At 53.6% G+C, this 13,215-nt stretch overlaps 1 protein-coding gene across 1 annotated transcript in view; it reads right to left on the reverse strand.

The window, feature by feature from the left end:
* LTBP2 (latent transforming growth factor beta binding protein 2) overlaps positions 1-13,215 on the reverse strand; it is a 67,848-nt gene that overhangs the window by 22,215 nt on the left and 32,418 nt on the right. The window contains exons 8-9 of the mRNA XM_009319482.1: positions 12,651-12,753; positions 3,596-3,670 (exon numbers count right to left, since the gene is read on the reverse strand). Coding sequence (XP_009317757.1) covers positions 3,596-3,670; positions 12,651-12,753 — 178 coding nt within the window. The remainder of the gene's footprint in view (positions 1-3,595; positions 3,671-12,650; positions 12,754-13,215) is intronic.

A 13,215-nucleotide genomic window follows, 5' to 3' on the forward strand; every position in this document is an offset into this window, starting at 1 on the left:
ACTGATCCCGGCACACGGAGCCCAGTGCCAGGCAGAGGGATGGTGGGCCAGGCTCCAGGTCGCCACTGTAGTGTCTTCTTCTGGGAACTGCTTGAGCAAGCAGGAAGATGCCAAGCTCAAGCCCTGCCTTGAGCTCTGCCTCGAGCTCTGCCTCTGCCCCTGACTCAGCATACATCAGATGCAGTCTTCAGGAAGGGAGCTGGGCTTATCCCAGGGAAACACCATTGGTCTCATCTATTTGGCCTGCAGCACCTGCCTTTCCTACAGCACCACACAGGAATGTATGAGCTAAGCCAGAGAAGACAGGGATTGGCAAAAGGTACATAAGGGGGAGCTGAGGGCAGCTTTCACGGTGGAGAGTGAGGAGGAAGCCCTCCTCATGGATTGATGTAGCTTTGTATCTTCACTAAAGAGCTTGGCACCAGAAAGGTAAGTGTGCTGATGAAATGTGCTGTGTCAGGAGGCACAAGCAGTGCAGGAAGAGCTGGATGGGAGCACGGAGCGGCAGGAGTGGGATGAATCTCAGCACCACCCCGGGACAAATCACAGGAACATATGCTACAAGCTAAGAGGTGGGAGCAGGCAGTGAGAGGGTCCTGGGCGCACTTGCTGCTCACGGGACAGCTGCGAGCTGCCAAGACCAAGAAATGCCAACGTGGTGCTAGGCAGCATCATGCCAAACACTTTCCAAAGATACAGGGCAGTCCTAATGCCAGTGTACAAGGCCCTGGTGAGACCTCAGGTGCCCTGAAAGCACCCAGTGTTGCTCTTGACTGTCTCAAGGTGGAAGGGGTGCAGAGGTGGGCTGCTGGGACACTTGGAAGAATGGAGACACAGGAAGAGCCTGGCTGAGACCAGCTAGGCTTAGGAACGGCTTTCCCAGCACTACCTTATTCCTTGGAGCTGAAGCATCACTGCTTGGTGGAAGTGGGGGTATCACACAGCCAGCTATGACAGCTGGAGTTCAGACTTAATGACCTGAGAGGTCCTCCCCAGTCTTGTGCTCTTAAACTCCTCCGTTCACCCCACTGGCTGCCCTATACATGGTTGAGACACACAGGGGCTGTCAAGACCAGGCCATGATGTTCAGTCAATTGGAAGTACCAAAGCTACAGGGATGTGCAGCAGGCCAGGGAGGAGTAGGGTTTGGCTGTGCAATGTAAAGGTTTCCTGCTCCGTACCAAGCACAGGACAGAGTACATGAGAAAAACCAGTGGCCAGACCTCAAATGTGCTGGGAACCCCACTCAGAGAAGAGGCGCGCTCATCCCTGTCACTCCCCCGCACGGTTGGAGCGCTGTGTTATTCCAACACACCAAGTGGATGAAGTGTTTGGCCTCCACATAAGCAAAGGGATTGAAGGGATTAGAGTAATGAGAGCACAAAACAAACAAGCACCAAGGGCTGGGCTTTATGAGCTTAATATAAAACAGGGCCACGTCCTGGCCTCAGTCCAGCCCCCTCTATTCCACTGGCAGCAGAGGACCCACCCACAGTGGAAATCCCCACGGGGAACAGAAGCAGGCAGGCGCGCTCGGGGCTACGCGCTCCTACCCCCTGCAGCATGCCAGCGACAGGGCTGGCCCACAAGAAGAGGCCTCAGGGACCACAAACCAAGATCTGTAAGCTGTCTCAGCTGCTTCCTCCCACCCCACACAAGCCTGCCAGTGCTCATCAGAAACAGCCACGCTGGGTCAGGCAGCCTGTGGTGGAAAGGTGCAGGCTGGTTTACACTGGTGCTTGGTGAGCAAAAAGGAACTGAGTCAGCAACAGACACCAAGGATATACGGACACCAAGGATATACGGACACCAAGGTGCTGGCATGTCCTGTGCAGTGATACCTCCCTACCACTGTCTCCAGGCACCCCAGCCTGCAGCCTCCAAGACAATCTTTGCCTCATGTCTAGCAACCACATTATCACTTCCAGTGCCATCCTTCTTGCTGGTCCCAGCAGCACGGGGAGGTCTCCTGACTGGGTCTGCCAGGCACTCTCAACTCAGACTCATTGCAGCCTTGTTCCTGGTCAATGGGATGGAGGAAGGAAAGGAAGGGAGATCTTGCAGAGATAAGCCATTTGCTTCTCTGCTGGAAGGCACCAGAGACAACCCTTTCTGTCCATACAGAACAGAGGAAAGTGGACTCTTGCCAGGGCCCTCCTCCAGTCACTCATCTGTGCTTTGATGACAGCCGGCAAAGCCAGAGCTCAGCTTCTTCCCAGCTCAGCTCCTCTCCTACAGCCAATGACCTCAGGAACAAACAGCTGCTGTCTAGCCCCTTGGCTCCCCTCCCACCTGGGCCAGCAAGAGAAGGCCCTGTGTAGCCTCTCCCACAGTCTATCAGCCAAATTGCTCACTCTGGACCCTAAGTGAGGTGCTGGGCTTCCTGACACACGTCCCGCTGCAACAGCAGAGATGGGAAAAGCACCTCAAGGCAGCAGACTGTCTGCAGAACAGTACTTCTCCAGCCCAGCTTACGAAGGAGCACACAGAGGCACAAATCTCTGGTTCATGGTTCATGTGCAAAAACATCTTCCTAGCCAACTCCACATTGCCATCTCCCTCTGCTCCTCAGAGCGCTGAGCCTCTCCCTGCTCCAGAGGGGACACAAATCCAGAGCAGGCGCCGCAGGTCTCTGCTCACTGACATGAGTCCCTCAGCGGCTCTGCTCTTCCAACTCCTATTCGATATCTTGGGGTAGCTCCTCATACCCACAGCACTGTCTGTGGCTGCATAAGGGATGAGATCTGAGCACCAAGGAGAATAGAAGCTGTTGCCTTGTTGAAAGTTCTCCCCCAGGACAATGTGGGGAGGTTGAATCACTAATTAAGTAAGCATGGTGGAAAGTCCCAGCTAAAAGAGATGAGTCATTGGATTGCCAGCCCTGGGTTTGCATGGCCGGGGCCCAGGCTCCCTGCTGCATCTTCGAGATGACACCTCTCAGCTTATCATGAATCACGAGAAAGGAACCACAAAATTCCACTTCAGTCAGAGCACGGAAAAACACAAGCCCTGTGGGCCAAGAGATGCCAAATAAACATGAACCGGAGAGAAAAGCGGAGCGATGGCACCTTCCTCACACAGAGCTGAGGGACCGCGGGAGCTGAGAAACGGATAGACCCCAGCAGCGTGGGGCAGGCAGGGCAGCCTGGCAGCATGGGCAGGCGACATGCTTGGAACAGAAGGACTCGCTTTTATGGCACTCTCCCACTTAAAAATGAACAACTGAACAAGCCGACAACCTTCCCAAATGTTTTCAGGCAACAGAATTTCTGTTGCTTCAGATGACAGGAGAAGTGTTTTTACACTCACACGTAGCAGAGCAGCAACATAGGTCCTTACTGTGTCAGTAGGACTTAGTAGGTGAGTTTCCTTGTGCTGGCCCAACTATGCGCTGACTATGCTTATCAGCTGAGTCACGTAGTCCAGTGTTACCTGGGTTTTTTTATGCTTGATGAAAGCACAGGGATTTTTATAAGTCATGTCCTTTGTAGATCTCTATCAGGGAGTTAGATAACTGTATTTTACTTGTGTAGATAATTACAGCTCTGACAGTGGATGCGGGAAGGAGAGAGAGAGATGAAAGCAGCGACCTTACCTTGGCAGTGGCTCCGGTTCAGCCTCTTGTATCCTTGGGGACACTCCACCTGCCCATTCTCAATCACAGGGTGTGCTGGGAAGAAAGCAAACAGTGTGGGACACCAGCAGTAGAGCCAGCCACCAGCATCCTACCTTCTCTCTGCCCTCCTTGCAGAGGGGAAAGGGTCCCTAGGTCTGCCTTGGATGGGCCTCTGATGACTCCCAGGGCAGAAGGAAAGGTGAGAGCAGCCACATTTCGCAAGCGGTATCTTCTGCTGCTTGGCAGGTGCCAAAATGGTGACCCAGAGGTGCTGCCTGTACTTCATATCTATCACTGTGTCACCTTGGCTCCTCCCAGGCCAGCTTGGATAGCCAGGTGGCACATGACAAGGGGGATCAGAGTGAAAGGAACGACACAGGCCCTTGACAAGATGCTGAAATAACAGCCCAGGGCCTGCTTATTACATTTCCCCCCCTTTTTTACTGCATGTGATTTCCTGCCCCGATCAGTTTCATCAATGAAAATTTCAAATTGCTGCTTAAAATAGTTTTGTGGGTTTCAAAATGGCCTATAACCTGTACCATTAAATCTCTCCCAATTTTTTAAAGGCAAGTAAAATGTGGCCCATAAATTCCAAGGAGGTCAAATTTAGGCACCATATTTTGGAGCAAGGGAAAGTGAATCCAGGAGGTGATGGGTTGGGAAGTGAGTAAGCATGGGGTGGGGTAGGAAGAAGGGTGCTTTGCCTAAGGATGGGATTTTTCCCAGGGTGGGGTTTCTTTTTAGTCTTCTGGACCGTACACTTGGGAACAAGAAGTGTGTGTAACAGTTAAGTGACTGTCCAGCCGTATTTCCACCACTCGAATTCCTCCTGCCTGGCATCAGCAGCACACACCCTGGTGTCATACGTGGAAAGCCCTCCATGGCAATAGGCTTACTGAGGATCTGGCAGATTCCTAACACATTGCAGCTTTCGAGAACCAGGGACAAACTGAGACCACCCTTGTGCCAAGAGATGGTCAGAAAGAGCCTGCAAAGGTTAAGAACGCAAACAATGCGCTGGAGGCAGAGAACAGGCATGTCCATAACTTTTTGTCCTGGACACTTTGACCCTATAATGCAGTTTAAAGCCATTCTAGGACACTTCTTGGAAGGCAAAAGTTAGGGACCAGCCTCCTAGAATAAAGGCGCTTGGGAAGTAAAAGACTGGAGAACAACAAGCCATTCACCATGGAGAACAACAAGCCGTTCACCAGCCTGTACCAGGAAGGAGAATAGAAAGCCTAGTTTCCCCAGGTGTATTAAATGAAGCTACAAGGTGTTCCGGGTGCAGAGAGATCCTCAGCGGACAGATGAATGACTAATGACGGAAAATCTATTCACCCCCTTCAACAGTTCAGTCATGAATTGTAAGCAGGAGGTGCTTACAAATAACTGGATGTTAGGGGCAAGGGAGTTGCTGGTGATACTGGGAATCGCTGGGTACATTTCCAACCTTCTGGGAAAGGAAAAACAACCTCTGGCTCAGGGACTCCAGGCTCAGCGCCCCGGTGGGATTCCAGGTCCTCCCACACTGCAGCCTGTGGGTTCGGGGCTGCCGGCAGGCATTAACTGTGCTTGGAAGCATCTGTCAGCCTCAGCACAATGTGATAACAGACACTCAAATGAAGCAGCATCGTTATGTGCGAGCCTTCCAATGGGGAGCCAAGCATGCCAGAGATCAAACAGTGATGACATGTGTCACAGCCCCGCTCCCTCTCCAAAAAGTCTTTGCAGAGAAACAGATCCCACAGCATCCCTCTGCCAGATGCTGCTGGGGAGAGGGCAAAGCAGAAAATACCCGTGATGGGGGGTGAGCTTGTAGGTCTCGTGCCACCTCAGCACTGGTATGACTCCAGTCTGCAGAAACCTGCGACTCGTTACTGAAGCAAATCACTCGTGAGGCTGCAGACAAATGTCTTAATTTTGCAAAGAAAATCACATTCCCTGGAAAGAATAACTGTAATGTAATGTGAGCAGATCTCTCTGTACCAAGGGAAACCAAGACAGTTTCTGAAGTACTGGATGGAGGCTGCTCTCTTTCTGCCAGGACCTGGCCGCAAGGGAAGACAGCGTGTGGCTGCAGGAGGATGTAAGCTATTAACTCTCAGCTTTGTACTTGGTTACTCGAGCAGAGGACCATTTCCTTCCACGAGCTCTGATGTTGCCGAACTACAGCAGAGACGGCCAAAAACCCCTGAAAAACCAGCCTAGGACACCTGAGTTTGCTGCAAAGGGGATCAGCAGCCACCCTTCTCCCATTAAGCTGGTAGGAGCAGGAGGCCATTCCTCTGGAACCCAGCAAAGGGCAACGCCTGGGAAAAAGCCAATCTGATGATTAGAGAGGTCAGAAATCTGTCAGCACCCACAGCCAGAGAGGTCCCGGCCTCCCGTGTCTGTGTGTCTGTCTGTCTGTCTACACTCTCTCTAGGAAGGGGTGCTCCTGGAGCCTGAGGCTGGGGACGGAGCAGCTGAGCTGCATCTGTCAGGCAGAAGGATTTCAGGCTTGCTGAGGGTATGATTTCAGAGCCTCACCTCCTGGGTACTTCAGCCCCGCGGGCACGGCACTGAAGCGATGTGCTCACCAGGTACCTGCACACCAGGACTCCGTCTCGGCTCTCCTCATCAATCCCTCCAGCTCTGCTTCATCCCACTGCCCAGTGCTGCTTTCAGCAAGGTCTGCAGGCACCAGACATCCCCGGCAGGGTCGGGCTCTCCCAGGGGAGCATGCGTGCAATAAGCTTACAGATCCAGAAAGGTGAGCACAAAGCAGCCACAGCCCAGGACTCCCACCAGCACCTTTGTCCCCAGCTAGAACAATACTCGAGCACAGCAGAATGAGAAGGGAAATGAATGCACAAAAACCAGGCAGAGGGGTTTTGCAGCCTAGCAGGATGATCTTTAAGCAGCCAGGCACACTTCATAAGTTGTCCATCACTTCCCAGAAGAGGCTTTACCCAAGGGCCCTGGCTCCCCAAACGCTGTCTGAAGATGGGATGAAGAAGCTCAGGCTGATGGTGAAGTGGAAAGAAACCACTTCTAGTCGTGGTAGCCACAAGGGCCTGAGCAAGGCAAGGTTTGTACGGTGAGATAATACATTGCCTTAGGCCAGCCAATATCACTCTGTTAAAAGGGGAAGAGGCAAGCCTGCGGTCAGATGAGAAGTGAGGAAATGCTTGGCTGCTGAAAGCTAGCCCATTTCTTTCAACTCTTTCCATTTATCATACAGAAGGCATTATCTCTCTGAGAAAACTTGCCTTGCTGAAGTCCTTTGCCACTTTCAGGACTCACAGACATTTCTGGAGACTTTGGACTGGCTCCACAGAAGAACCCCAGCCCCAGCTGGACCCCGGGCATCTCCCTGTGCCCACAGAGCGTGCAGCTGTGAGGGTGGCTGTGGTGCCTCTGCTTGCTCTGGGTTTTCCAGATTGTGGGAGAGGAAAGGAGCCAGAGTACATGGTCTTGTGGCATCTGGAGTGGTTGGGGTGGTGGACTCACACAAAACTCAGCTTGGTTTAACGTGAAGCAGAGAAGATCAGCCTCCACTGCAGAAAGGACTTCAGCTGCTGAACTTGCTGGCATAAGAGCAGAGCAGCTCCAACCCCACAGCAACCTCCAGAGAGAAAAAGTATTGAAGATGCCAGACCAAGAAGCAGGCAGGGCTGTGGCTGTGGGAATGAGTTCCCAGGCAGAAAGGACAAGAGGGAAAGGACACGAATCCTTCAGTCCAGATCTGTCTTGACCACTCTCCTCTCCTCCGGGTGGTCTGTGGTAGGCAGGCTCCCACAAGGCTTTCTCCAATGCCCCAACAAAGGCTACGGTAGCAGGTGTGAGGAGGGCATGCACCAGTGCTGATGTGCGATGCAAAACTAAGCCCTCTGCTCTACTCATGGTCAATAAAGATCTTCAAGGTGAAAAAGATGCTTGGAGGAAAAAAAGACTCTGGTAATTACTGTTGGCTTTTGGGGTCGTTTCAACAGAGAGAACCTCATTCTTCTCCCACAGTGGCTTCCATCTGGGACAAGATACCTCTGTACCTAAAAAAAAACCCACTTTTGCAACACTGTGCTGCTGTGTGCCGAGACCATGATGCTGCACATGAATGATGGGCAAAACAAGCACTCTGCAGAACAAGGCAGTCCTGAAAATGCTGTGCTTCCCCAGGTACTGCTTTCTGTGGTACTGCCACAATATTGCAGAGGTTTCAGCTTCCTTCCAGCCCTTCTTCACTGTCTCAGACAGACTCCCTGTGGCACGTGGTGTAGCAGTGGCAGAACCAGCCCCCTCCGTAGCCTCGTTCCCATATTTCCAGGTTTTTTTTCCCTGTTTTCTCCCCGATTTGATCACAAGAGCAGACCAGGAGGTTGATTTTCAAGGGGCTTCCTGTGGCTGTTTCAATGCCTGCAGGCACAGCGCAGGGGAGCGTGCGGCTTGCGGAGCCACTCGGCATTTCTGAGGACGACGGCTCCATGGGTGAGCTGCCACCCGTCTCGCGGTGGGAGGTCTGTTTGGGGAGTGCTGCGGACGCCAAACCAGACATTACAAGATCCAACTTTCCAGTGAAATTCAGACTTTTCTCTAGGACAAAAAACTTGAAAAAACACTGGGAGTGGGAATAAAAACAAAACAATAGCCTTCAAAGACTTGTTTCTTAATGCAGTTAAAACCCATAGGCAGGAGGAGAGAAAGCAGCCTAGGAAGATCTGCAGTGAGCACAACCGTTGGGTGCGCAGCCCAGCCCACGCTCAGGCTGACTGCAGCCTGAAATAAGGAACAGCAGGCAGTGAAAAAACAGGACCTGGAAGATGCAGGTTTACTGCTGCAGCCAGAAAGTTCCTCAAACCCCTGCAGAAAGGTGAGACTTGTAGCTCCTGCGCAGTAGAGGAGAGGGTGTCCATCACCGATATGGGCTTCTCCTGGAACAGTGCTGGTCACAGAGCTGTGTGGTCTCAGGGACCGGGAAGAGGTGGAAGAAAAGGGCTGTGACCCCCTCTGGGCAGATCGTCTCACTTTGCCTTCAGAAAAAACTCTCCACTACCAGTTTCCTTCATCCCCACGTGCCTGAGGAGGGCCAAGGCTTCAGGGAAACCAGTGTCCAAATCCACACCCTCCCTGGGGTCTGTGTCAACCAGCAGCTTGGGTCTTGTTGGTTTTAGTTTCCACGGACCATCTCTTGACCTTGTTCCAGCATGTTCTTCTCCACACACCACTGTATACCCCAAAATAGCATATGGTCTGACAGGTAAGCAGGAGTAGCTCTGCCCAGCAGTGTGCCTGCTACTAGCCCCACAACCTGAGCTTGCCATGGGACAGGACATTGCTTCAGTGCAGCTTCCTCACCAGCACTGCTCAAATACCTTGCTGGTCCTTGGGCTTCCTCCCAGCCACGTCCAAGTGTCTCTACATCAGCTGCTTCCTCAGCCTCCGATTCCCTTTTCCCTCTATCAGTCTTCTCTGAGTTTTAACTTCCAGCTCCCATATCCTCCTACCTCTCTGTTCTAGCCTTTCACTGTGTGCTCCAGCACCTCCTCCGAGTACTAAAGACCCAGGAGGGTCATTGGATGTCTCCGTCTGATTTATCCTATCTTGCAGCACAGCACATTTCACCCAGCCATCTCCAGCCAGAGTTGAAGGACTGCAGCTGCACGACAGCATGCAGGTGTCCTGCCACTCTGGCAGGCCCTGCCTCTGGCTCATTCTCTTTCTCTCATGGGTTGCATGACAGCCTTTGCCCCAACAGCTCATGGAGCAAGGTCTCGGCTCTCTCCTTTCTCCCAGGGCTGTCTCTGACATATCGTGGGGATCCCATCTTCAGCTCTCACTTACATGAGCAACAGCAAACTCCCAGTGACTTCTACTATAGTGTGCTTGAATATCCATCTCTGTGCCCACTTCTCTGAAGGGGCCTAACAATATACACCCTCCCAGCAGCAAACCAGACAGCCAAAAGCCTGGGCAGATCCTAAGGAAACCTCTGAGACTAATGTAACACCCGCTACAGAGAGTCCTGGCCAGGTCAACCCCACCTCTACCTAAATTCTGAACTCAGCTTTTAACATAGTCTCCTTAGGATGCAGACAAAGCATTCAAGTGCCTTGGCTTTTCTGATCCTGGGCAAAACACAAAAAATAGCGAGGATTGGTCATGGCAGGTTTGCTCGGACAGATGCCTGCCTCTGATTCTTCTTTTTCTCTGATGTCTTTCCGCACACAAACATGTACCAAACATGAAAGCTGCAGTCGACGGAGACATCCGGACGTATCCAGACTCTACTAACAATCAGTGTCTCGGGCAGACAGTCAATCCAAACAAGTTCTTCATTTGTCTAGCTCTTGCCTGGCTGCACTTCTGTACATTTGTAAGTGTTTACACTGAACTAGCTTCTGCCATTTCTGTCTCTGGTTGCTGGAATTAAACTCCCAGTGCTGTCAAGTCTGCTCTGGTCCACGCCTCCCCGGCACACACGAGCGCAAGAAGTTCTCTCCGAAGACCGCAGTGCCAAGAAGAAAGCTGGAAACATCCACTGGACATGTTATCGCTGTGCACGAGACACGAGGTCACTGAACTACAGCCCAGTGACTTTGAGTGAGCACAACACAGGCCAGCAAGACCAGGAGACAGAGGGCTGTGAGTGTGGGATGTGGTCTACAGGCAGGAACGATGTGGAGCGATGCCTTCATACTGGACAGGCATGGACCTGGGAAGCCCTGGCAGAGGAGGCATGGGGCAATGGGAGGTCACAGTGCTCGTTGGCTCTGTGAGAGCAGTAAGATCATGGAGAAAGGACTGTTTCCCTGGCTCCACTCTGGGGTGAGATCTCTTGTCTGCGAAGACAGCACGCCAGAGAAAAGCATGCCAGCCACCTGGGCTTCTCACTTCACAACAGCCGGGCTCTCTAAGGCTGCCTCCATTGAGTGTCTGCCTTACAGCTCCCTTCACTTGCACTGTGTGGTCTCCTGCATGTGGGGCTGGTTATGGGCCAGTCAATCAGAGGTAGCCAAAGGAGGAAGATACTTGCACACAATTAAAGAGGATGAAAATGGCCCCTTCAACTAGCCTGAATTCCTGCCAAAAATCAACAAGAGCCATTTGGTCTCCAAAGGGAAACTTTATCACCCAAAGCCAGAGGGACTGAGAATAGGATTTTCTTGTGGCACAGGAAGACAGAAGACCCATGGGGATACATTTTTCATATCCCCATGGAATTAAGCTGAAAAAAAGCCACACAAGCATCTGTCCACTCAACGAAGACCAGCAGCGACAACCTCTCTTGAATTTCAGCTGAGCTGCTGCTGGGACACGGGGCATGTGCTGAGCTGTGGAAGTGGGACCTGCTGGCAGCTAGGAAGCATTTCATAAGTGCATTTGCTCTACTGGCTGGCTGACCGCAAGGAGCACATGGGGGTATTTCGTGCCTGTTTTCATGTCTTGGAAGCCTGTGATTAGAGACACATTTTGAAGCCTGAAGATCTAAGTCCAGCAGAGCAATCACTGCTGCAGTTCTGGCCGCTGAGTGATACCTAGCATCCTGGCATGGAGAAAGAGAAAGGAGGTCCAGAGATTTTGCAGCCATCTGCAGCCTAACCAAAGTGTTAAGCAGCCCCCCTGATTCCTAATGGGGGGATCACAGAGAGACAGGGTGAGTAACAGGGAGACTGCTGTGAGATGGGGAGGAGAAAGCTGTGACTGGGGATGCAAAGGTTGGGGACGAAGAGGACGGGGGTGAGGCCCATGTGGGGCATTTCCTTGTTTGTGCTGAACCTGGAAACCCTGTGGTCACCCACATACCACATGTGCCCAAGGCTCCCTTGAGGCTGGCACACAGATGAGGGCAGGCAAGGAGCAGCGTGGCCCGGGGCCACAGCAGAGCCGTGCAGAGCGGGAAGATGACAGCAATCAGCTCTCCCCAGATCTGCGCTGGGTTCCAGGATGCTGACAACCTCGTCTATGATTGCAAGGAATTTGGCTCCAGCCAGCCCTAACCCTGGCTGAGGAGGAACCGAATCGAGGCAGGACAACGAGACGCAAACAGCTCTTGGGAGCGTGCATGTGAGCGAGTGGGACAGCCTCTGCGCAGAGCTAGAAGACACCAACACCACACTTGCTTGCACAAAACCTGCCGCCTTGGACACCTCTGCTCTCCTCAGGGGTCAGTCTCCTGGACCATGGGGTCTGTTTACTTTAGTCCTTTGATCCAGTGAAGGCATGTGAACGAGCAGCCAGGCAGTGATGAAAGGGGGCAAGCGGGCAGGCAGGGGAGAGGTGAGCAGCTCCCTGCCTGTGTTGCATTGGACATGTGCACCTTGCCCTGCAGTGGACCTGGTCAGCACCGGCTGCCCCCGGGGCTGCCTCCCTCCAGCCAGGAGTCCTTCAGCACAGCCTCTCCACTGCAGTGTGGGAGGGGGGCTGCGGCGCAAGGGGCCGTGCCTGTCACGGAGCACCCCGAGCGAAGCGGCCAAGGAATCCCCGTCTCCCACTGGATCAGCCCGTCCGGCTCCCGAGCGCAGCAGAAACAGGGCTGGACGCCCATGCCCCTGGAACAGACCCCGGGTGCGTTCTTGCCAATTGTTTGATGTAGTGTTATTTCCAGAGCCCCTGCCAAGCCCGTGTCGGGCCCAGAGCAAGCCCGTAACTCTATAGGGCCGAGTCTGCAGCCTCCTCCGCCAATCTAGGACTGCACCTCCTAAAACCACGGACACTCTTTTCCTGTTTGTCCCTCCAAGTGGGGCTGGCATGGCCCGAACCACCGGCTGCACCAGGGTTTCACAGGGGTGGTTTGGGGAGAAAGCGCTGAGCCTAGGGCCAGCACCCAAACCAGAGGACTCCTTGGGGCAGCAGCAAAGGGGGCACGGCCCCGTGTGCCGCCCTGGACATGCTGCCCATCCCCAAGGGCCTTGGGCAAAGGAGAGCCACACGGCAGGGGACTCGTGGCTCTGCACCACGCCTCCTCGGCCATGTGAGGCAGCCTGACCATTTTTGCTTGCCAAGGGTGCAGGCCATACCTCGCACTGTCCCCGGCGGTGGCAGCACTCACCTGGCCGGGGGGGGCAGGCCAGGCACTGGTCTGCACCCCAGAAGAGCCCCACACTGCCGCAGCAGTCCTCCAGCTTGGTCAGCCCTGGCAGGGGGTTGGTGCACTGTGGAGAGAGGACCAGAGGATCAGGCTTCTGCGGGACGGGAAGGGGACACGTGCCTGTCCGCTGCAGCCGGCTGGCGCGGCAGCGGCAGAGCCGGCACAGGGGATGATGGTTTGGGGTCAGAGGCTGGCACAGCCCTCCTGGCACAGCTCCCCACCGGGACACAGTAGGACCGGGGATGTTGTTTAAGACAATAAACAGTTTTGCAGACAGAAAAACATGAGACTCCCTCGACTGCACCCCTCGGAGGGGAAGGGGACATCAAACGGAGCAGGAGATGAACCAGAGATGATATCACCGGGCAAAGCCCTTGGATCAGCCATGTGCCTGGCTGATTAGCCAGCGAAATGGGTGCACCACTCCAGCCCGGCGGGGAGCTTGCGGTCAGGCACTTTACTCTGCTTAATGAGTCTCTCTTTCCCGCCCTGCTCGCCCCCCCCCCAGCAAGGCCCTCTGGATTAC

The sequence above is a fragment of the Pygoscelis adeliae genome, unplaced genomic scaffold (assembly GCF_000699105.1).
Source record: "Pygoscelis adeliae isolate BGI_AS28 unplaced genomic scaffold, ASM69910v1 Scaffold71, whole genome shotgun sequence".
Lineage (NCBI taxonomy): Eukaryota > Metazoa > Chordata > Aves > Sphenisciformes > Spheniscidae > Pygoscelis > Pygoscelis adeliae.